At 60.2% G+C, this 16,325-nt stretch overlaps 9 protein-coding genes across 9 annotated transcripts in view; 4 read left to right on the top strand and 5 right to left on the bottom strand.

Annotated features, from left to right (window-relative positions):
- The window catches only part of ACA1_180020 (uncharacterized protein), a gene marked incomplete at both ends in the record, with an annotated part of 5,994 nt that extends 5,879 nt beyond the window's left edge, over positions 1-115 (bottom strand). The window contains one exon of the mRNA XM_004332806.1: positions 95-115. Within this exon, the coding sequence (XP_004332854.1) occupies positions 95-115 (21 nt within the window). The remainder of the gene's footprint in view (positions 1-94) is intronic.
- Positions 116-616: 501 nt separating this feature from the next.
- On the top strand, positions 617-1,680 carry ACA1_180010 (uncharacterized protein; the record flags this gene model as incomplete). The annotated part of the gene is made up of 2 exons (XM_004332805.1): positions 617-1,129; positions 1,315-1,680. 2 exons carry the CDS (start codon positions 617-619, stop codon positions 1,678-1,680), a joined length of 879 nt encoding a protein of 292 aa, XP_004332853.1.
- Positions 1,681-1,864: 184 nt separating this feature from the next.
- On the bottom strand, positions 1,865-3,730 carry ACA1_180000 (C5 cytosine-specific DNA methylase superfamily protein; the record flags this gene model as incomplete). The annotated part of the gene is made up of 9 exons (XM_004332804.1): positions 1,865-2,048; positions 2,151-2,212; positions 2,312-2,418; positions 2,498-2,759; positions 2,830-2,976; positions 3,083-3,171; positions 3,313-3,385; positions 3,482-3,608; positions 3,681-3,730. The coding sequence occupies 9 exons, from the start codon at positions 3,728-3,730 to the stop codon at positions 1,865-1,867; spliced, it is 1,101 nt and encodes a 366-aa protein (XP_004332852.1).
- Positions 3,731-3,992: 262 nt separating this feature from the next.
- On the bottom strand, positions 3,993-4,552 carry ACA1_179990 (uncharacterized protein; the record flags this gene model as incomplete). The annotated part of the gene is made up of 2 exons (XM_004332803.1): positions 3,993-4,077; positions 4,122-4,552. 2 exons carry the CDS (start codon positions 4,550-4,552, stop codon positions 3,993-3,995), a joined length of 516 nt encoding a protein of 171 aa, XP_004332851.1.
- Positions 4,553-5,066: 514 nt separating this feature from the next.
- ACA1_179980 (mitochondrial ribosomal protein L51/S25/CIB8 family protein) lies at positions 5,067-5,591 on the top strand (the record flags this gene model as incomplete). The annotated part of the gene is made up of 3 exons (XM_004332802.1): positions 5,067-5,146; positions 5,214-5,320; positions 5,413-5,591. 3 exons carry the CDS (start codon positions 5,067-5,069, stop codon positions 5,589-5,591), a joined length of 366 nt encoding a protein of 121 aa, XP_004332850.1.
- Positions 5,592-5,752: 161 nt separating this feature from the next.
- ACA1_179970 (uncharacterized protein) lies at positions 5,753-7,856 on the bottom strand (the record flags this gene model as incomplete). Its single annotated transcript, XM_004332801.1, has 8 exons — positions 5,753-5,809; positions 6,010-6,115; positions 6,237-6,392; positions 6,491-6,581; positions 6,756-6,818; positions 6,952-7,060; positions 7,249-7,424; positions 7,622-7,856. The coding sequence occupies 8 exons, from the start codon at positions 7,854-7,856 to the stop codon at positions 5,753-5,755; spliced, it is 993 nt and encodes a 330-aa protein (XP_004332849.1).
- A 284-nt stretch (positions 7,857-8,140) lies between these two features.
- On the top strand, positions 8,141-10,778 carry ACA1_179960 (protein kinase domain/MORN repeatcontaining protein; the record flags this gene model as incomplete). Its single annotated transcript, XM_004332800.1, has 8 exons — positions 8,141-8,345; positions 8,588-8,780; positions 8,956-9,237; positions 9,386-9,529; positions 9,621-9,918; positions 9,999-10,350; positions 10,450-10,546; positions 10,694-10,778. The coding sequence occupies 8 exons, from the start codon at positions 8,141-8,143 to the stop codon at positions 10,776-10,778; spliced, it is 1,656 nt and encodes a 551-aa protein (XP_004332848.1).
- A 3,841-nt stretch (positions 10,779-14,619) lies between these two features.
- Positions 14,620-14,922, top strand: ACA1_179950 (uncharacterized protein; the record flags this gene model as incomplete). The annotated part of the gene is made up of 1 exon (XM_004332799.1): positions 14,620-14,922. One exon carries the CDS (start codon positions 14,620-14,622, stop codon positions 14,920-14,922), a length of 303 nt encoding a protein of 100 aa, XP_004332847.1.
- A 509-nt stretch (positions 14,923-15,431) lies between these two features.
- Positions 15,432-15,938, bottom strand: ACA1_179940 (uncharacterized protein; the record flags this gene model as incomplete). The annotated part of the gene is made up of 1 exon (XM_004332798.1): positions 15,432-15,938. The coding sequence occupies one exon, from the start codon at positions 15,936-15,938 to the stop codon at positions 15,432-15,434; it is 507 nt and encodes a 168-aa protein (XP_004332846.1).
- Between the last annotated feature and the right edge of the window lie 387 nt (positions 15,939-16,325).

The raw sequence follows: 16,325 nt of genomic DNA, 5'->3' as shown, positions 1-16,325 counted from the left end.
CAGGCGGGAGGGGCTGCCGGGCGAGGAGGTCCGTCGCGAGGGTGCGGCCCGCCTCCTGGTCGCGGGCGTGCGGCGAGGCGAGCAGGCGCCCGACGGCCCCCATCGCGCCCTCCATGTCCTCTGCCAGCACGCCCGCCGCTCCCGGCCGCCCCGTGATGGCGCGGCGCACCACCAAAGAGGCGGCCCACTGACCTCTCCTCAACGTGGCCGTGGCCGTGGCCGGGGTGGTTCTCGTGCTCGTCGCGGCGAATCGGAGCAGTGCCCCGCCACTGCCGCGCCTCCTGTGTTCTGCTGGCAGCACATCGCCACACATCAGCCGCGCGCCGCCGCCGCCGCCGCCGTGGTGGGAACGGCAGGCCAGCCTAGGACCCTGTCCTCCGGCACGCCACATTTGAACAACAAATCCTCGGAGGTGGTGCGCGCGGTTCTCGGTTCTTCTGTGTTTTGTGTTTTCTTTTTGTCCCGCCATCGGTTAAAAAGAAACACCATGGAAAAGCGTTGCTGGCTAGAAAGAAATGGTGGGGAAAAGGGAAACGAGGAGATGAAGAAAAGAAGGTCTTGTTCCACCTCCTCCTTTCCAAGAAGTTGTAACGCGTTTGGGGCTCTCTCTGGCGCGATGGGCAAGGAATTCGGTGCCCGCGTGCCTGCCCGCGATGGTGGCGGCGGCGGCAAAGGAGGCGATGGAGGCCACCACACGGAGGGGCTGGTGGTGGTGGGCCGTCTCCTCGAGTGCGGCACCTGCCCACCCTCGGGCGAGCTGCACTACGGCCTCGTCATGCCCTATCGGCCCGTGCGCCTCGTGGCAGGGCACCTGCCCATCAAGGCCTTCTCCCTCTCTTCCTCCTCCTCGTCGTCGTCGCTCCCTTCCTATGTGTCTCCTCCGGTGCCCTCCTCCTCCTCGCCATCTGCGGCCACTCCGTCCAAGGACGACGCAAGCAATGGGCGACACGCCCTCACGTTGCGGCACCACCACCACCACCACCTCCAGCAGCAGCAGCAGCAGCCGCCGGGGCAGCACCGGCAGGAGGAGCTGCGGGAGGAGGAGGCGCAGGAAGCCACCTACCTGGGAGGACCCGTGTTGTGGGTGGTGCACGGCACGCCCGAGCTGCCGCGGCCCGACTACCACCAGGTGCCCCCCCTCCCACCCACCCACCCTCTCCTATGCCGGCTGCTGCCCCAGGACAGGAGTAGTGAGTGGTTAGGAGGCATCTCTCCCCCTCTCTATCTATCTCTCCATCCTTTCTTAAATCCTGCTGCACGCCTCCACACGCGTGGTCTCACGCCGCCGATGGGGCGGGCGTGGTCTATTGGCAGTTCAGCGGCGGGCTGGAGGAATTCAGGGTGGGCGAGTGCCATCGACTTCGGCTCAAGGTGAAGCTGAACGGGCCGTCGCCCTTTGACGAGGTGGTGGATCCCTACCTGGCCCACCCCGGCCAGCGCTATCTGTGCCTCAAGGCCGACCTCGCTTCCCCCTCGAGTGACGACGACGACAGCAGCAGCAGCAGCAACAGCGACGACGACGACGATAGCGAGGGGCAATTGGACGACGACGGCAATGAGGGCATCGAAGAAGAGTGGGAAGGCAGCGAAGATGAAGACCTAGGCAATGCCAACAACTCCAACGAGGATGACGACGAGGGCGACGGCGACGACAGCGGGATGGAGGAGGAAGCGGCCTAAGCGCTAGACCGCACCTTCTTCGCTCCAGCGCAAATAATGTGAATAGAGGCAGCGCCGAGGGAACGGGTCGTCTCGCCTGCGAGACGTGTGCTGTTTGTCAAAGTGGCGTATGTGTGTGTGTGTGTGTGCGTGTGCGTGCTTGTGTGATAAACACAAAAATGTAACGTGACGAATGTAAGGCCTTCTATGCGGCGTGGGACCTGGTGGAGGGGCCTACAAGGAGGAGATAGCGGAGGAGTCGGGCGACGACGAGCACGTTGAGGCTGTTGCCCAGCTGCTGGTACTTCTGCCGCTCGCCCGTGCCTTCGGGGAACCCAAAGCTGTCCGGGAACCCGTGCAGCCGCGCCACCTCCCGCGGGGTGAAGTACCTGCGGCGCCACACGACACACACACGCGGGTCCCGTCAGTTACGTCGGCCTCCCTCCACGTTGGCGAGCGGTTGGGGGGGGGGATGGACGAGGAAAGCGAACCGCAAGCCCAGGGCAAGCAAGGCCCCGCCGATGTCGTCCTCCGTCGCTCCATCCGCCCAGCCCTATGCACCACCACGGCCCACCCCGCCCCGCCCCTAGATGATCAGTGGCGCACGCACGACACCTGCCGCCGCCGCCGCAGCGTGAGAGGCTGGACGCACATCGACGAGGGGAGGCCCCGTGCGAAGGACACTCCCGGCGCCTTCCACAAAGCGCGCGTAGGCCTTGGTGAAGCAGCAGGAGCGCATGTCCTCCTTCCCCACGATGTCTGGCAGGAGCGACCAGGAGCTGAGTCAGTGACACTCAAGCGCCACGAGGCCGTGAGCGGGGGGGGGAGGGCACGGCACCAAAGAGGAGGCCCTTCTTCCAGACGAGGGCATCGGGAACGCGATGGGCGTGGACGCTTAGAGAGTCGTCGGGCTCCAGGAAGTCGGACAGCGGAGCCACGGCTGCCGGCTCTGGCTGGGCGGGGTCCGCTGCCGTGGCGGCCTGCTCCGCGCAGGCGGGCACAAACCGGAGCGGGTCGATGGTCGAGGAGCTTGCCACCGCGAGTGGTGCCCATGCAAAGGAGTGTGGCGCACGCTTGGCCAGCAGGAAGTAGCGCAACCTCTGCGCAATTGCACCGTACGTACGAGTCAGCAAGCACCAACGCTCCGGGTGGCGCACGGTGGTGGTGCACGGTGGTGGTGCACAGTGGTGGTGGTGGTGGTGGTGCACGGCGTGCCTGGTTGGGGATGCCGAACTGGGTGGGGGAGAGCAGGAACTCCTGATGGCGGTACCCGCCCTGCGCCAGCGCGGCCACGAGCTGGGTCCGGCTCTCCGACCGCTGGTGGGCAGGTGAGGTGTGTGCCGTGCGTGCCGTGCGTGTGTGGCGTGTCGTGTCAGTGCACAGGAAGGTCGCCAGGGAGTGGAGGGGCGGGGGGCAGGGGCACCTCAAAGCCGTACACGTTCTCCAGGAGCAGGTAGGACGGTGGTCGGTCGAGCCGCGCCAGAAGTCCCAGCAGGTGGGCGAAGCTCCTGGCTCTGGGGTCGTCGGCTCCCGCCTGCTTCCCGTTACGCGAATACGGCTACCTTGCCCCGACAGCCATGCTGGCGGTCAGCACCCCCCACGTGTCCCTCCATGACCCCACCCGCCCCGCATGAGCGCGTGGCTGAACCTGACAAGGCGGGCTCATGAGCCAGATGTCGGCGGCATGCGCCTCCACTTCGTGCACGTCCAGCGAGGCCAGGTCCCTCTGCATAGAAGAAGCCGAGCATCCCACCGACGCATGAGTGCACACGAAGAGGTGCAAGCAGCGGGGAGGGACATGCACAGTCCGTACAGCGCGAACGGGAGTGTCCGGAAAGTTGTGTCGATAGGTTCTGTTGGCGCCGTCGTTGAGGTCGTACGCCCCCACCACCTTCACCCTCTGCTCCAGCCCTGCTCGCCCCACCGCCCAATGCATGCCCCCCACCCCGCTTGGAAGTCCCCTCGCCGTCAGCGTTTCATCGACGAAAACAACAACAACCTTCACGTAAGGAACAGCGTACCTGTAAAACTCGAGGGCGCGTAGGGCAGGGGACACCGAGCCCTCCGCCATCTCCCGCTTGGTATCCATTTACTTGTGGAAAAATATTATTACTTTATACATTTATTTGGTTTCCTTGTTCTGTGCACGTCAGGGGTTGGTTGCAACCTCAAGCCTGCACAACAGGAGGACGGAAGGCGTGTTGAGTATTTGCCCCACAACCCGGGTGCTATCAACGGGGCAGAACGTACACCAAGCATTTGCCTCCATTCCCACACCTCTGTCTTGCCGAACCTGAAGCTCCGAACTTGTGGGTTCGCCTTTACCGCGAGCTCTACCTCTCGCCACGTTGTGGTGGCAATGCTGCCTTCCTCAGCACAAGCGGCCAGACGTTCTCTGTTGGCGTTGGGTGAGAACGCCTGACGTGGCGGGTGCAGACAGCCCCAGCAAACAACACACGTACCGCACGAGGGCACACGGTAGGAACGGCTCGGGCGCAGGAGGGGACGAGCCCGCTGCAATCCAGACGACCTTGAGGAAAGGCCATGAGCACGAGCAAGCAGAGCGCAGCGGGAAGGAGGGCGGTATTACAGTGCGTTGCTTCTGGCTTTGGAGAAGGGCCAGGGCTGATGTTACCAGGTCCTCTGTCGTTCTCTGCTTGGGGACCTTGCATACACCACCTGGGCAGATGCTACTTGCTGGCGCTCGCGGCGCCTCAAGGACGGGTGGCTTCGTCTGGGGCGTTGAAGCCACGCCAAGGCTGACCGCACGCGCTAGAGCTTTCTGCTGTTGCCATCTCTGGTATAGCCAGCGAAGCGCAGAGCAAGCAAGCAGGACAAGAAGTGCAGTAGACCAGCTCGCCGCGAGGCTTACTTCGAGCATCATCGCCATCATGTTCAGAGGTGCTTCTACTCGCTGCGCACAAGCCGCTTCGCTGCTGCGGTGTTGGAAGAGCAAAATGCCGGACACAACAAGCTTTCGCGCCAATTTTTTTCGTTCGCTCTTACCGGTGGGGTGGTGGTTTTTTGTGTGGGTGGGGCATGACTGGTCAGTCGCTGGGCGGGAATGACGAACGGGCAGGCGATGCCTGCGCCCAGGTCAAACACGGCACGAAACGGCCGGAGCCCCTAGACGATACGGCAGCACACACGCGCGGTGCGAGTCAGGTGGGTGCCGCGAGGGGCGTACGGGCATGAGCGAAAGCTGCGTACGAGATTGAGCGCCTCTTGGGTGTCAAGAAATAGGGCAAGACTGCGTTGCGTTGCGTCAAGCGTGGCTTGCACAGCCGTGAGCCTCTCCTGCAGGTTGTGCAGACCGACCTCCACCTGGCGCACTTCACCCTTTTTTTTTTTTTTTGCTTTTCCTTCTTCCTTTTTCCATCACCACCAAAAGCACACACGAGCGGAAGATGTCGAGGTCGGGCATCTGGCAATTGAGGAAGCTCAAGCTTCAGTACTGCGACTTCGGAGGCAGCAGCCGCGGCATGCGGTATCAGCGTTTTCCTCCTCCCCAATCCGGCAGCAAAATTAATCTTGCTCATCCTGGCACAATGCAGGGAGTTTTTGGAAACGCGCCTGCCCGAATTCCAGAAAAAGAACCCGCAAGTCTTGGTGGACGTGGTGAAGCGTCGTAATCGCCATCCTCACCTCTCCGGCGAATACCGTAACCCCCCCCCCAACAAGCCCACACCCCGGGCCTATGCTGCTTGCTTGCTTGGGCGCTCATTGGTGCCGTGTGTGTGGGTGGCGGTGCAGTGATCGGGCGTGAGAAGTCGGTGGGCGTGGGCGGGCTGGAGGCCGACGAGGTGGAGCACTACATTTACCACCTCCGCAACCAGTGGGGCCTCAAGTCGCGGCGCCTCGGCGCGGGCCAGATCGTCTCGCAGAGACGCAGCGTGCAGGGCGTGTGGAATCCCTTCGTCAAATACGATTGAGACTGTTTCCGCCTCTTTCTCCCCCTCTCTGTCTGTTGCCACGTCCGCTCGGTCTCTCACACTGCTCCCTCCCCTGCAGTTGTAGCTCGCATCCCCAGCCCATCCCCGCTATCTTTGAAAATATCTACACTATGTGTGCAGCGCCTGCGTGGAGGCCAAGGCTATATGGCCTTCCGGGCCGAGGAAAGCAGCTCACGCCGGTAAGGAGACGAGGAGGCCTATGGCGAGGGCGACACACACGAGAACGGCGACGACGAGGGCGCACTGCAGAGTGGGGAAAGGGGGGGGGTGAGGGTCAAGGCGGGTGGCGAGGGTGAGCGGGAGAGGGTGCCTGCCAACGCGGGATGGAGGTGAGGAGGCGGACAAGCCGCGTAGTGGTGCGCGACCTACTGCTGCTGCTGCTGCTGCCAGGGTGGACCACGTCCGACAGGCCCCACGTCTGCTCCTCGTCCCACCCCACCAGCGGGCCAGCCTCGCTCGTGGGCTTGAGCACGACCACCACCGCACTCATGTCGTCGATCTTGCTGCAGGACACCATCGAACCAACACCGCCCCCCACCGCTCATCTTCCGTCAGTCGTCCGCTCCAGCACCACACGCCAGCCGAGTGGGTAGTAGCAGTGCGTGAGTGGGTGGCGAGTGGCACCTCTCGGGCCTGGCCACCGCGTCTTCGAGCTGTCGCGCGTGTCGCACGAGCTGGGCGGCCACACTGGCGCTGCCCTCTCGCGCGGCGAGGCGCTCTCGCACGTACCGCACCACCCCGTCGTTGCCCTCCTTGAACGCGTTGTAGACCCCGTCCGACCTGCACTCCAGCATGCCCGTCATGATGAGAGATGCACAGCCACCACCACCCGACCCCACCCGACCACAGCGAGCGAGAGAGGAGGGAGCGTGGTGTACATGAGGACGAGAAACTCGTCGTCCACCCGAAGTCGTCCGTCGTGGATGTGCACCTCCTCGGCATCGAAGTCAGCCGCCCCCAGATTCTTGTCTGGCACGCACGCGCCTGCTCGTCAGCTTCCTTCTTCCCATCTTACCCACGCGCCCCTCCCTCCCTCCCTCCTCCCATCTCCTCGTCGGTGGTGGCTGGTGGTGGTGCGCTGCTGGTGGATAGAGATAGGTTTGGGAAGAGGGGGGGGGGAGAGATCGCGCGCTCCAGGTCAACCTGCGTTGTGGTCTCGCGAGACCTGCACGGCCTGCCCGCTCCGTCCCAGCACGGCCCTCGAATCTGTTGCCGCGCACACCCACAAGCAGCACATGATGCATGATGATGTTTGGGGGGGGGAGGATCAAGGCGAGCCACGGGCGCACACGCAGCAGGTGTGGCCGTGAAGGCAGGCAATCGTAGTAGTAGTACATACCGCCCACGTTGACGACCAGCAGGGTGGGCATGGCCAACGGCAGCGTGGAGGGGATCAGTCTGGCCAACACCGCGGTGGAGGCGCTGCCCATGATGCACTGCCCGCGCATCTGTGCGTGCACGCGACAGACCCGCTCCCGCAATGCCCCCGCCCACCGGGCTTTACCGGCAGCCCCTACTCCTCCTCCTGCCTCTTCCTGCCGACACACACAAAGAGAGAAGAGATGAGAAAGGCGACGACGAGGAGGACGACGACGAGGAGGAGGGGATGGCCGTGGCCGTGGTGGGATGCCGGTACGGGCGGGAGGTCGACGAGGAGAGGCGGCAGGGTGCGGGCCACGAAGGCGGCGGCTTCGTCGGGGTCGAGCTGGGAGGGCAGGTGGTAGTCGGCGCCCAGCTTGCTTGCCGCCCACTCCCAGTCGCTTTCCTCGATGCCCAGCATCTCGAGCACGAGCCGCTTCGTCTTCCCGTTCCCTGCGGGGGTGTCACCACGAGGAAGAGAGAAAGAGAGAGAAGAGAGAGGAAGCAGAGAAGTCCCTCCAAACGAATAGAAGGGTGTGTGGGGTGGGGGCAGAAAAGGGGGGATACAGGTGCGTAGGTCGTGGGGGTGGAAGGTGGAAGGGTGATATTAGCGGTACTACTACTTCCCATACTTCAGCACTTCAGCTTACCGTCGTAAATGCCGAAGAGGGCGTGGTGGGGCTCAATGGAGAGGGCGTCCTCGTTGCGCTTGGGGTCGCCGTGCCAGGCGTCCACGGGAGAGCGCCCCACAAGGCTGTCCCATGAGGCCTCTCCGTACCAATGGCCGCCGGCGCGCCCTGAACGACGCCGCCTACTACTCGCCCCATCAGCGGCGGCAGCAGCCTGGTGGTATGCCGTGCTGCTGCTGCTGCTGGTACTCGCCATCATCATTGCTGCGCTTCTGGCGACGCTGGGCACTCGGTCGAAAACTCGTGTCAAGGAACGGCATGTGTGGTATGCGAGTTGCCTTCCTGACATTCTTTGCGGAGGTCCGGAGTAACAAGTGACCAGCGCCTTGGTCGTCAGGCCTGTCCTACAGTCCAACGCCCTTGGAGCAAGAGCACAGCAGCAGCAACACACGAGTCCACCACCGCTTGCCCACGTCAAAGAAGAAGAGGAAAGAAGAGGACCCATTGTTTACACACACCAACACAGCGCCTGCAAACCTCATGAGCAGACGTGGAAGCCTTGCTGCCGTGGCACCCGGCATGATGGGGCCCATGCGCTTCGACGCGTGCCTCGCCCCGGGTGCCGCCGACGAGGTAGGGGCCACCGCCAAGCCCGACGCCTCCTCTGCCCCCGCCGCTGCTGCAGGCGCCGGCGGAGACCACCACGCCCCTCTCGACCCGTCCGCCCCCGGCTCTCTCTACGAAGGTACCCCACCACCTTATCCCCCCACCGCCCCTCTCCCATTTGCCGCCCAATGCCCCCCACCCACCTTGTGGTATTTTATGCAATATATTTTCTATTATTTTATTTATGGGTTTATGGGAATTTTTTTTGAGTCGGACACAGCAGACAGTGATGATGCTGACGTGCTCGGTGTGGTCGCCGTGCCCCCCTGCCTCTCTTCGTGTCGTGTGTCGTGTGTGTGTCGTGTGTTCTTTCGGTCGCAGGAGAGCGTACAAAGGAGGGCAAGCGGCAGGGGCGGGGCGCCTACGCGTGGCGCAATGGGGTGGCCTACTCAGGCGAGTGGCGGGACGACAAGATGGAGGGGCCGGGTGTCATGCGCTACGCCGACGGCACCGTGTGCGAGGGCACCTGGCGCAACAACCGCCAGCACGGCCGCGGCAAGATCGTGTGGCCCAGGTACCTCCACCACCTCCTCCACCTCCACCTCCTCTAGGCCTCCTGGTCGTCGTAGTCCCATGCGACGGCGCTTTCCGTGGAACACCACCAGCCACCACCGCGTGTGCGGCTGCTGACGGGGTTTTCCTATTGTGGTCCTGTGCGTGCGTGCGTGCGTCGTGTATCGGCTGCGCAGCGGAGACTCGTACGAGGGGGACTGGGAGGAGGACAAGCGCACGGGGCGCGGGGTCTACCGATGGGCCGACGGGCGCCGCTACGAGGGCGAGTTCGTGGAGGGGGTGCGCACGGGCACCGGTCGATGCGAGTGGCCCGACGGGACCGTGTACGAGGGCCAGTGGATCGACGGCCTCGTGGACGGCCTGGGCACTTTCTGGTGGGCCGACGGGCGCAAGTACGAGGGCACCTGGACCAAGGGCGCACGCACCGGCCACGGCTCCTACACCTGGCCCTCCGGCAGGTACGCATCGACACACACAACACACACACAACACACCTGCACCCACCCACCACGTGACCCACCACGCCTCGCTGCCTTCCGGTTGGTGGTCATTGTGGTCGAGCCCTAACGCACGTGACGTGGCATGACGTGGCGTGTTGGCGAGTAGCGTGTACGTCGGGGAGTGGAAGGACGGGAACCGGGAGGGCTACGGCTGCATGTACTGGGCCAAGTCGGGCGACCGCTACGAGGGCCACTGGGCCAACGACAACCTGTCCGGCTACGGCACCTACGTGTGGGGCGACGACGCTCGGTACCCGACTAGCCACTCCTCATCTTTTCTCTCTTCTCTCTCTCTCTCTCTCTCTCTCTCTCACGCACGCACGCACGCACGCACGACACAGGGAGTACACGGGCGAGTGGCGGGAGGGGCTGCGGTGGGGCCATGGCACGATGTCCTATGCCGAGGGGGACAGCTACGTGGGCGAGTGGGCCAACGACAAGCGGGAGGGCCACGGCCAGTGCACGTGGGCCGACGGGCGCGTGTACCGGGGCGCGTGGAGGGCCAACTTCCGCTGCGGGCTGGGCAAGATGACGTGGCCCTGCGGCGCCCTCTACGAGGGCCAGTGGGACAACAACAAGTTCAACGGACACGGCGTCTACTCGTGGGCCGACGGACGGCGCTACGTCGGACAGCTTAAGGTGCCACGTCACACAGCGAATTAATTCTCATCGATTGGAAACCGCTCATCTACATTTATACTCCATATGTGGGGGTGCAGGACGGCATGCGGTGGGGCAAGGGCTTCATGGTCTACGCTGACGGGGACACGTACGAGGGCTCGTGGCGCGAGAACAAGGCCGACGGCCCCGGCTCCTACGTCGAGGCCGACGGCACCAGGTACCAGGGCCACTGGCAAGGCGGGAAGCGGCACGGGGCCGGGGCACTGCGCTGGACGGACGGGAGGCGGTACGACGGCCAGTGGCGCGACGACAAGCGCTGCGGCAACGGACGCATGGTGTTCGCCGTCGGAGACGTCTTCGACGGCCACTGGCAAGACGACAAGCGCAACGGGTGGGGCGTTTACATCCACTGGGACGACGGCCAGCGCTACTACGGCCACTACCGCAACGGTGCTTGTCTCCTGCCCTTCCACCCCACCACCATCGTGCTTGGCCTGGCCTGGCCTGGCCTGACCTGATGGCGGTGGTGAATGGGGGTGTGCAACATAGACAAGCGGCACGGCAGCGATGGCGTGCTGGTCACCGACACCCACTACACCGGCGGGGACCGCCTGCTCGTGGAGTACAAAGAAGGCGCCCTGCAGAGGTGCGGCGCCGCCTTCCTCTCTCTCTTCCCCCCCCCTCTCTTTTTCGGCATCGCACGCCTCTTCCCCTCCTTCTCATTCGTCCACTCACTTGGTTCTCTCACATTGCAATGTGGTGGGTGCTTTAACCGGAACCATCAAACAACCAGGTCGCGAAGGATGGCCGCCGACTACGAGATCTCGATGATGTCCTTCTCCGGACTGCCCTACCGCACCCACACCCTGCGCTACTAGACGAGCTTCGTTACTTACGCTGACTGTCTCGTCACGGGGGGTTCGTCCCTTCTGGTTGATCGAGTGTAAAGATCCAACGTCACTCCTGTTTGTTTGTGCATTTGTGAAAATATATTTATCAATCAACATCCACCACCCTGCAGCCGCTGATGGCAGTGCCCCCCCCCCCCCAAATGCACATGCCTGGCAACGTTGTGAGTCCAACAAACCAGTTCTCCTTGGGAATGGTGCAAGGAGACATTGTACCCTTGCATTGAAATAAAGCAGGAGTGGAAAGATGTATTTGATGTGTGAAAGTAGACCCAGTCAGTGGACCCATCTTGTCCAATACGCCCCTCAATCCTGATTGTTGTGAGGGTGTAGTCCAAGCTTGTTCAGGATCAATGTATTGCAGGATGAGTGGTGCCTGAAATGACAGCAGCTGCTGGCTGTGTAATGGGTGTAGTGTGAGTGGAGTGTGGATGTGCAGGGGGTGCAGTGTGATTGGGACCTGATGTGGTGGTTGCAAGGCATGCAGAGGTCATGGCATGAGTTGGGCTGGATGTGGTGGTTATGGGGTGTGTAGAGGGTGTGATGTGAGTGAAGCTGGGTGTGGTGGTCATGGGGTGTGCAGAAGGTGTGGTGTGAGTGAAGGCCTTGGCTGTGTCTGTTGTGGTGGGGCTGTGAGTGTCTATGGTCATGGTGGGACCCCCCCCTGGTGGCCTCCCTGCCCAGTTGGGTGGGGCTACTGGCAAGAGCTGTATCCAGCTGATGGAATGAGAGTGAACAACTTTAACCAGGTGGAAGAGGACTGTCAAGGAGAGGGTTAGTGATGGGGTGGGCTGTAAGGGCATTAAAAATCATCAGGTCACAGGTGGGCTGGGAAGATGCAGTCAAGGCAGTATGAGCTTCCATGAGGTCTCCTCAAGTTCAGAGTCAAGTCCAACTTAGAGGTTCTGTGGACATGGGATTCTGTTTGTTTGTGTATTTGTTTGTTCATCCCTACTGTCTGTGTGTGTTACAAAACCTAGTTTTTAGCCAGCAGTGACCATAAAAACACTAGACTAAATGGAAAATAGTGACACAAGAATCTCAAAGATCTTTAATAAAGTGATTCTAACCAAGACTGCAGAAATCATGTACCTGTGCTCCCTTGTCTGGGGCTGTGGCACAGGGGGGGGGGTCTGCAGAAGATGAGCCTAGACTGTCTTGCTGGCCTTTTGTAGGGTTCTGGTGGACAGAAACTCTGCTACCCACAAGAACTGAAATTTCAGTTGTCTAGTAGGATGTGTGGCATGAGCTTGAGTTGAGTCATGGGGTGGGCACAAAAATGGTTCCCTCTTTCTTGTCCTTCCCCTACCCACCCATGGCCATGGGTGGGACTCCCTACCCCCCCTAAGGAGGACATCACTTGACTTGCTGACAGGCCAGCAATGTCAATGTAGATGTGTTGTTGTCACACCTGGGTGGAAAGCAACCACCCAAAGTCAAGACCAAACCACTGGCTCAAGGACTCAGCAAGGAGAAAGCATCCATGTTGAAGGTGCAGTGTTTGTTTGTTCCTGTCACACACCCACTCATGAGAGAAGAACACAATGATAATGCACATGTGCTTGTATGCAGGTTGGACAACTGCAGGAGGAAAGTGACCATCTGTTGGTGAACATGCCTAGCCAACATTCAAGAAGGGCATGATCAGGCCAGAGCTGAAAGACCTGATGTGGAAAGTGGAGGCCGTCCCATGGACATGCTTGCTCAACCCAGCTGTCATGAACTGCACCTTTGCAGACATCCTCATTGACATGGTGCAAGTGCTTGAAAAGTGAAGAACCAACTACAGCAATGTGCAGCCAGAGTCACTACTTCAATCATGAGCTGAACTCAGTGGACAGTGCACTACCAAGCCACTGATGCTGGCATCATCACCAATGGCCTCTGGACTTGGCTCAAGTTGACTGTGCAGAGCAATTTGCTGACTCATGAACAAATTGGTGCGCTCTGGTGTGCTAGAGCTTGAATAGATGCTCTGCCCATAGTGTGTGGTGCAAAATCTGGCATTGCAGGTCCATCCTGAGAAGGAGCATGGAGTGTTATATGAGCCAGCAGAACAGAGTCAGCAGGCGGCCCTGGGCTCCATGCCAAACACTCCATTCTCACAGGATGACATTGAAGGCTTGCACCCAAACTCACCCATCAGGGCTTTCCTGTATTTGACAGCAACTAAGTGAAGAGTCCATGTTTGGTATGCAGGGGATCAAGTTGACCAACCTTTGTACCCCCAGGCATCTATGTTGACTCATGATCCCCCAACTACAACACTTCCATCTTGTCCCTGGCCAATGGGCAAAGAAAGCCCCCTTTATCAATGTCCTCTGGCCTTCTCTACGGTGACATCTACAGCATGCCATACCACAACCCTCCCCCCCTCGACCCTCACTTACCCACCCTCCCTTCTCCAGAGCCCTCCCCAAGTGAACAGAAAGGGCTGGAATTTGCACAGGTGTTTGTGCACCATGCACACCATAATGAAGCAAGATTGCAAGCAGGTGAACAACCCATGCCAGTGACAACTACAAGCACAGCCTGGTCCTCTGTGTGGCTGGTCAATGAGGAAAGTGGGAGCTTATGAAGGGTGTTCAAGCACCTCCTTTACAAAAATAAACCAATTTTCTCCTTTTTTTGGTCCAGACATGAAACCCTAACCATGACAACTCCAATGAGTGAACAGGTACTTTGGATGTGAGGACTCCAATGAGCGTGCATGTACTGTGGACTGGTGTGCCCTAGACATTGTTTGAAGAAGGAAGGAGTAGAGGGTAACACATAGAGGACCAGCAAGAACAAGCACCTGCATCAGAGTCCTGTCTTTGCCTGCACACTTGGCACTGGCAGCCTTGATGGCTTATAGATTACACCATCTACACCCCTTCTTCACAAGTCACACCTGCTCTGGTGCACAAGCCCCCTGAGTTAGTGATCAGCACACTGTGCCAAGAGCAAGATGAGCTCTTGGTGAAGCTGGCAGTGCAACAGGAGCTTCTGGACACCACTTCCATGAACCTGGATGCAGCCAACAAAGCAGTCCATCACCACATTGGGACCTTGATCCTTATGGCATCAAGCCAACCTACTCCAGCACACCTCTTGATATCAGGGTTGGCTGCTTTGTGGACTTCTATGACCTTCACTGAGGGTGGACAATGTACACCCTGCAAAGGTGTCACTGTGACTACAAGATTTACTGTCTCTGCACTGACATCAACCTGTTTCAGGCTCAGCTTCCTGGCTGGGATCTGACCAGGTCAACTTCCCTCATCACAATGTGATTGTGTAGTTGTCCTCTGCTGGGTCAGTCCTTGGGTCCTGCTTGTGATACCATATGCCCTCTTGGTCAAGCCAGGCAATGGCCATCTTTTCCTTGCTGTCCAGATGAATGACACAATGGTACATCCAGTCCATTGGCAGAGCTTGAACATTTATGATGCTGAAGCTGGCCTGGTGTCCAGTGGGGATCTTAGTTTGTCTTGGCTGGCTGCAAGAATGGTGACAGCGTCTCAATGTCATGTGACAGCACTTTGAAAGGTTGTCAATGAACAGTGACACAAAGACCTTCCACAGTGGGACTGACCCAATCAGGACACACTTATCAGGCTCACCAAATCCACATCTCCTACTGTCAGTCAATTCAGTTCACATGTTCTGGCATGCAGAGATTGCCAAGGTCCCTGGCTTGTGGACCTTCAAGATGCAAGGACATGCTGCCACAGTCTGGCCACTGGCAGACACCATCAACTATGTCCACTCCCACCCCTTCATCATACAACACTTCCAGTACTCAACCCATCTCAACATCATTTGCTGCATGGACAAGTACCCTCAAGGCAGCCAGTCCACCTACACCAAGACCTACACCTTCTGCAATCTCAGCCATCTGTGCAAGACACTGCACTTCCAGTTCTTGAGTATCTTGACACACATCACCTCCCACTCTCCTCACCTGGAGTCAGTCCTCCACACCAACAACTTCCCTCTTCTGTCCCTTCTGCAACAACACACAGGAGACTCTACAATGCCCACTCAAGGCCATGTTCCACAACTGGTCCCCTCAGTACAGCAGGACTTCCTCCATGGACCCTTCACACCATGTGGGAGCACTGGTTCATGAGGCATGCACATTTGCATCCTTGAGCTTTGTGCATCAATCCCCTTCCTGAGCTCTGAACTCAAGCAGCAGCTAGGCATCAAGGCCCTTCTTTCCCCTTCCTAATTCCATCTAGCTTGTCTACTAAAGTCTGAACACATCTAGCCTGTCTTCCCAATGCCCATCACCTCTTCCATTTCCTTCCCCCTCACTTGCAGACAAATAACTACCAAAATGTCTGCAGCTCTTTCTGTCTGCTGTGAACACATTCACACACTAACATCACCCTACTCCCCTCGCTTGTCTGGCCGACCAAGGCATTTTCCCCCCTTTTATTGTGCGCTGAAGTCTAGACACCACGCAGGGTAACACAAAACTAGTTTCTGCGACACACAGACAGTAGGGCACATGTGCAAATAGATTATAAATCATGTTGGGGACGGAGAGAGTTGTATCCATGCTGTACAGAAAGATGGCACCACCCCTCTGGGTGTTGTCTTGTCGTGGCGGCAATGGTGGGTGTTGATTAGATATTATTGTTGCTGAGGGTCTTCGTGGTGATGATGGTGGGTGAGCTTGTGGAAGCGGCGCGTGAGTTTCTTGCCCAGCGAGCGCTTCTCCTTGAGGGCGGGTTGATGCTCCAGCTCCACCGCCGACTGCGATGAAGCGAGGGCGGCGAGAGGGATGCCACCCGGCTTGGCCATCGCCACCGGGGTGGAAGCGGGCAGGAACGCCACAGGGCCGGTGTGGCCGTAGCTGAGGGGCGCGCCCGACGCCAACGACGACGAAGACGCGAGCAGCAATGCTGGCTCGTTGGTCGCCGGAATGTAGCTCCCGCTGTGCAGCATCACTGGCGCGCCGGAAGTGGTGGTGGTGGTCGTTACTGTCTCGGGGATGAACGCGGAGGCCGTGCTCACGTCGGCGAAGGAAGCTGTCGACGACGGAGACTGGAGATAGGGCGAGGACGCCGTCGCGGCGCGTGCAGCGGTGGCGGAGTGTGGGCTAAGGAGTCCGCCCTCCTCGGGCGTGCCGGCCTCCATGCGCAGCGGGTGGTACGGAGGAGGAGCATGACTGCCCGAAGACGATGACGCGGCAGCGCCGGGCTGCAGTGCCCGGGCAGTCGCCGTGGTCCACCGCTCGTTGGACCCGAGCGGGAAGGCGGAGCTATCGCCGTGGAGCGATCCCACCCACTCCCAGTTGACCTGCCGAGTACACCCACCCAACCATCAGCGGCTGCGGCGCCCCCTCCCCCCTGGCATCGAGATGGCATCAGGAGAGGGAGGCCATCTGTGCGACTCCACATGACATACCCAGATCTTCTTGCCGGCGCCGAGGAATCGCGTGGCGACGAAGCTGATCTCGACGCGCCGGAGCAGGGCCTGAGGGCCAGGCACAGGTCGTCTACGATAGATAGACCACGACAATGC

The sequence above is a fragment of the Acanthamoeba castellanii genome (assembly GCF_000313135.1).
Source record: "Acanthamoeba castellanii str. Neff unplaced genomic scaffold scf7180000084744, whole genome shotgun sequence".
Taxonomy (NCBI): Eukaryota; Discosea; order Longamoebia; family Acanthamoebidae; genus Acanthamoeba; species Acanthamoeba castellanii.
This window is presented reverse-complemented; position numbering and strand designations above follow the sequence as displayed.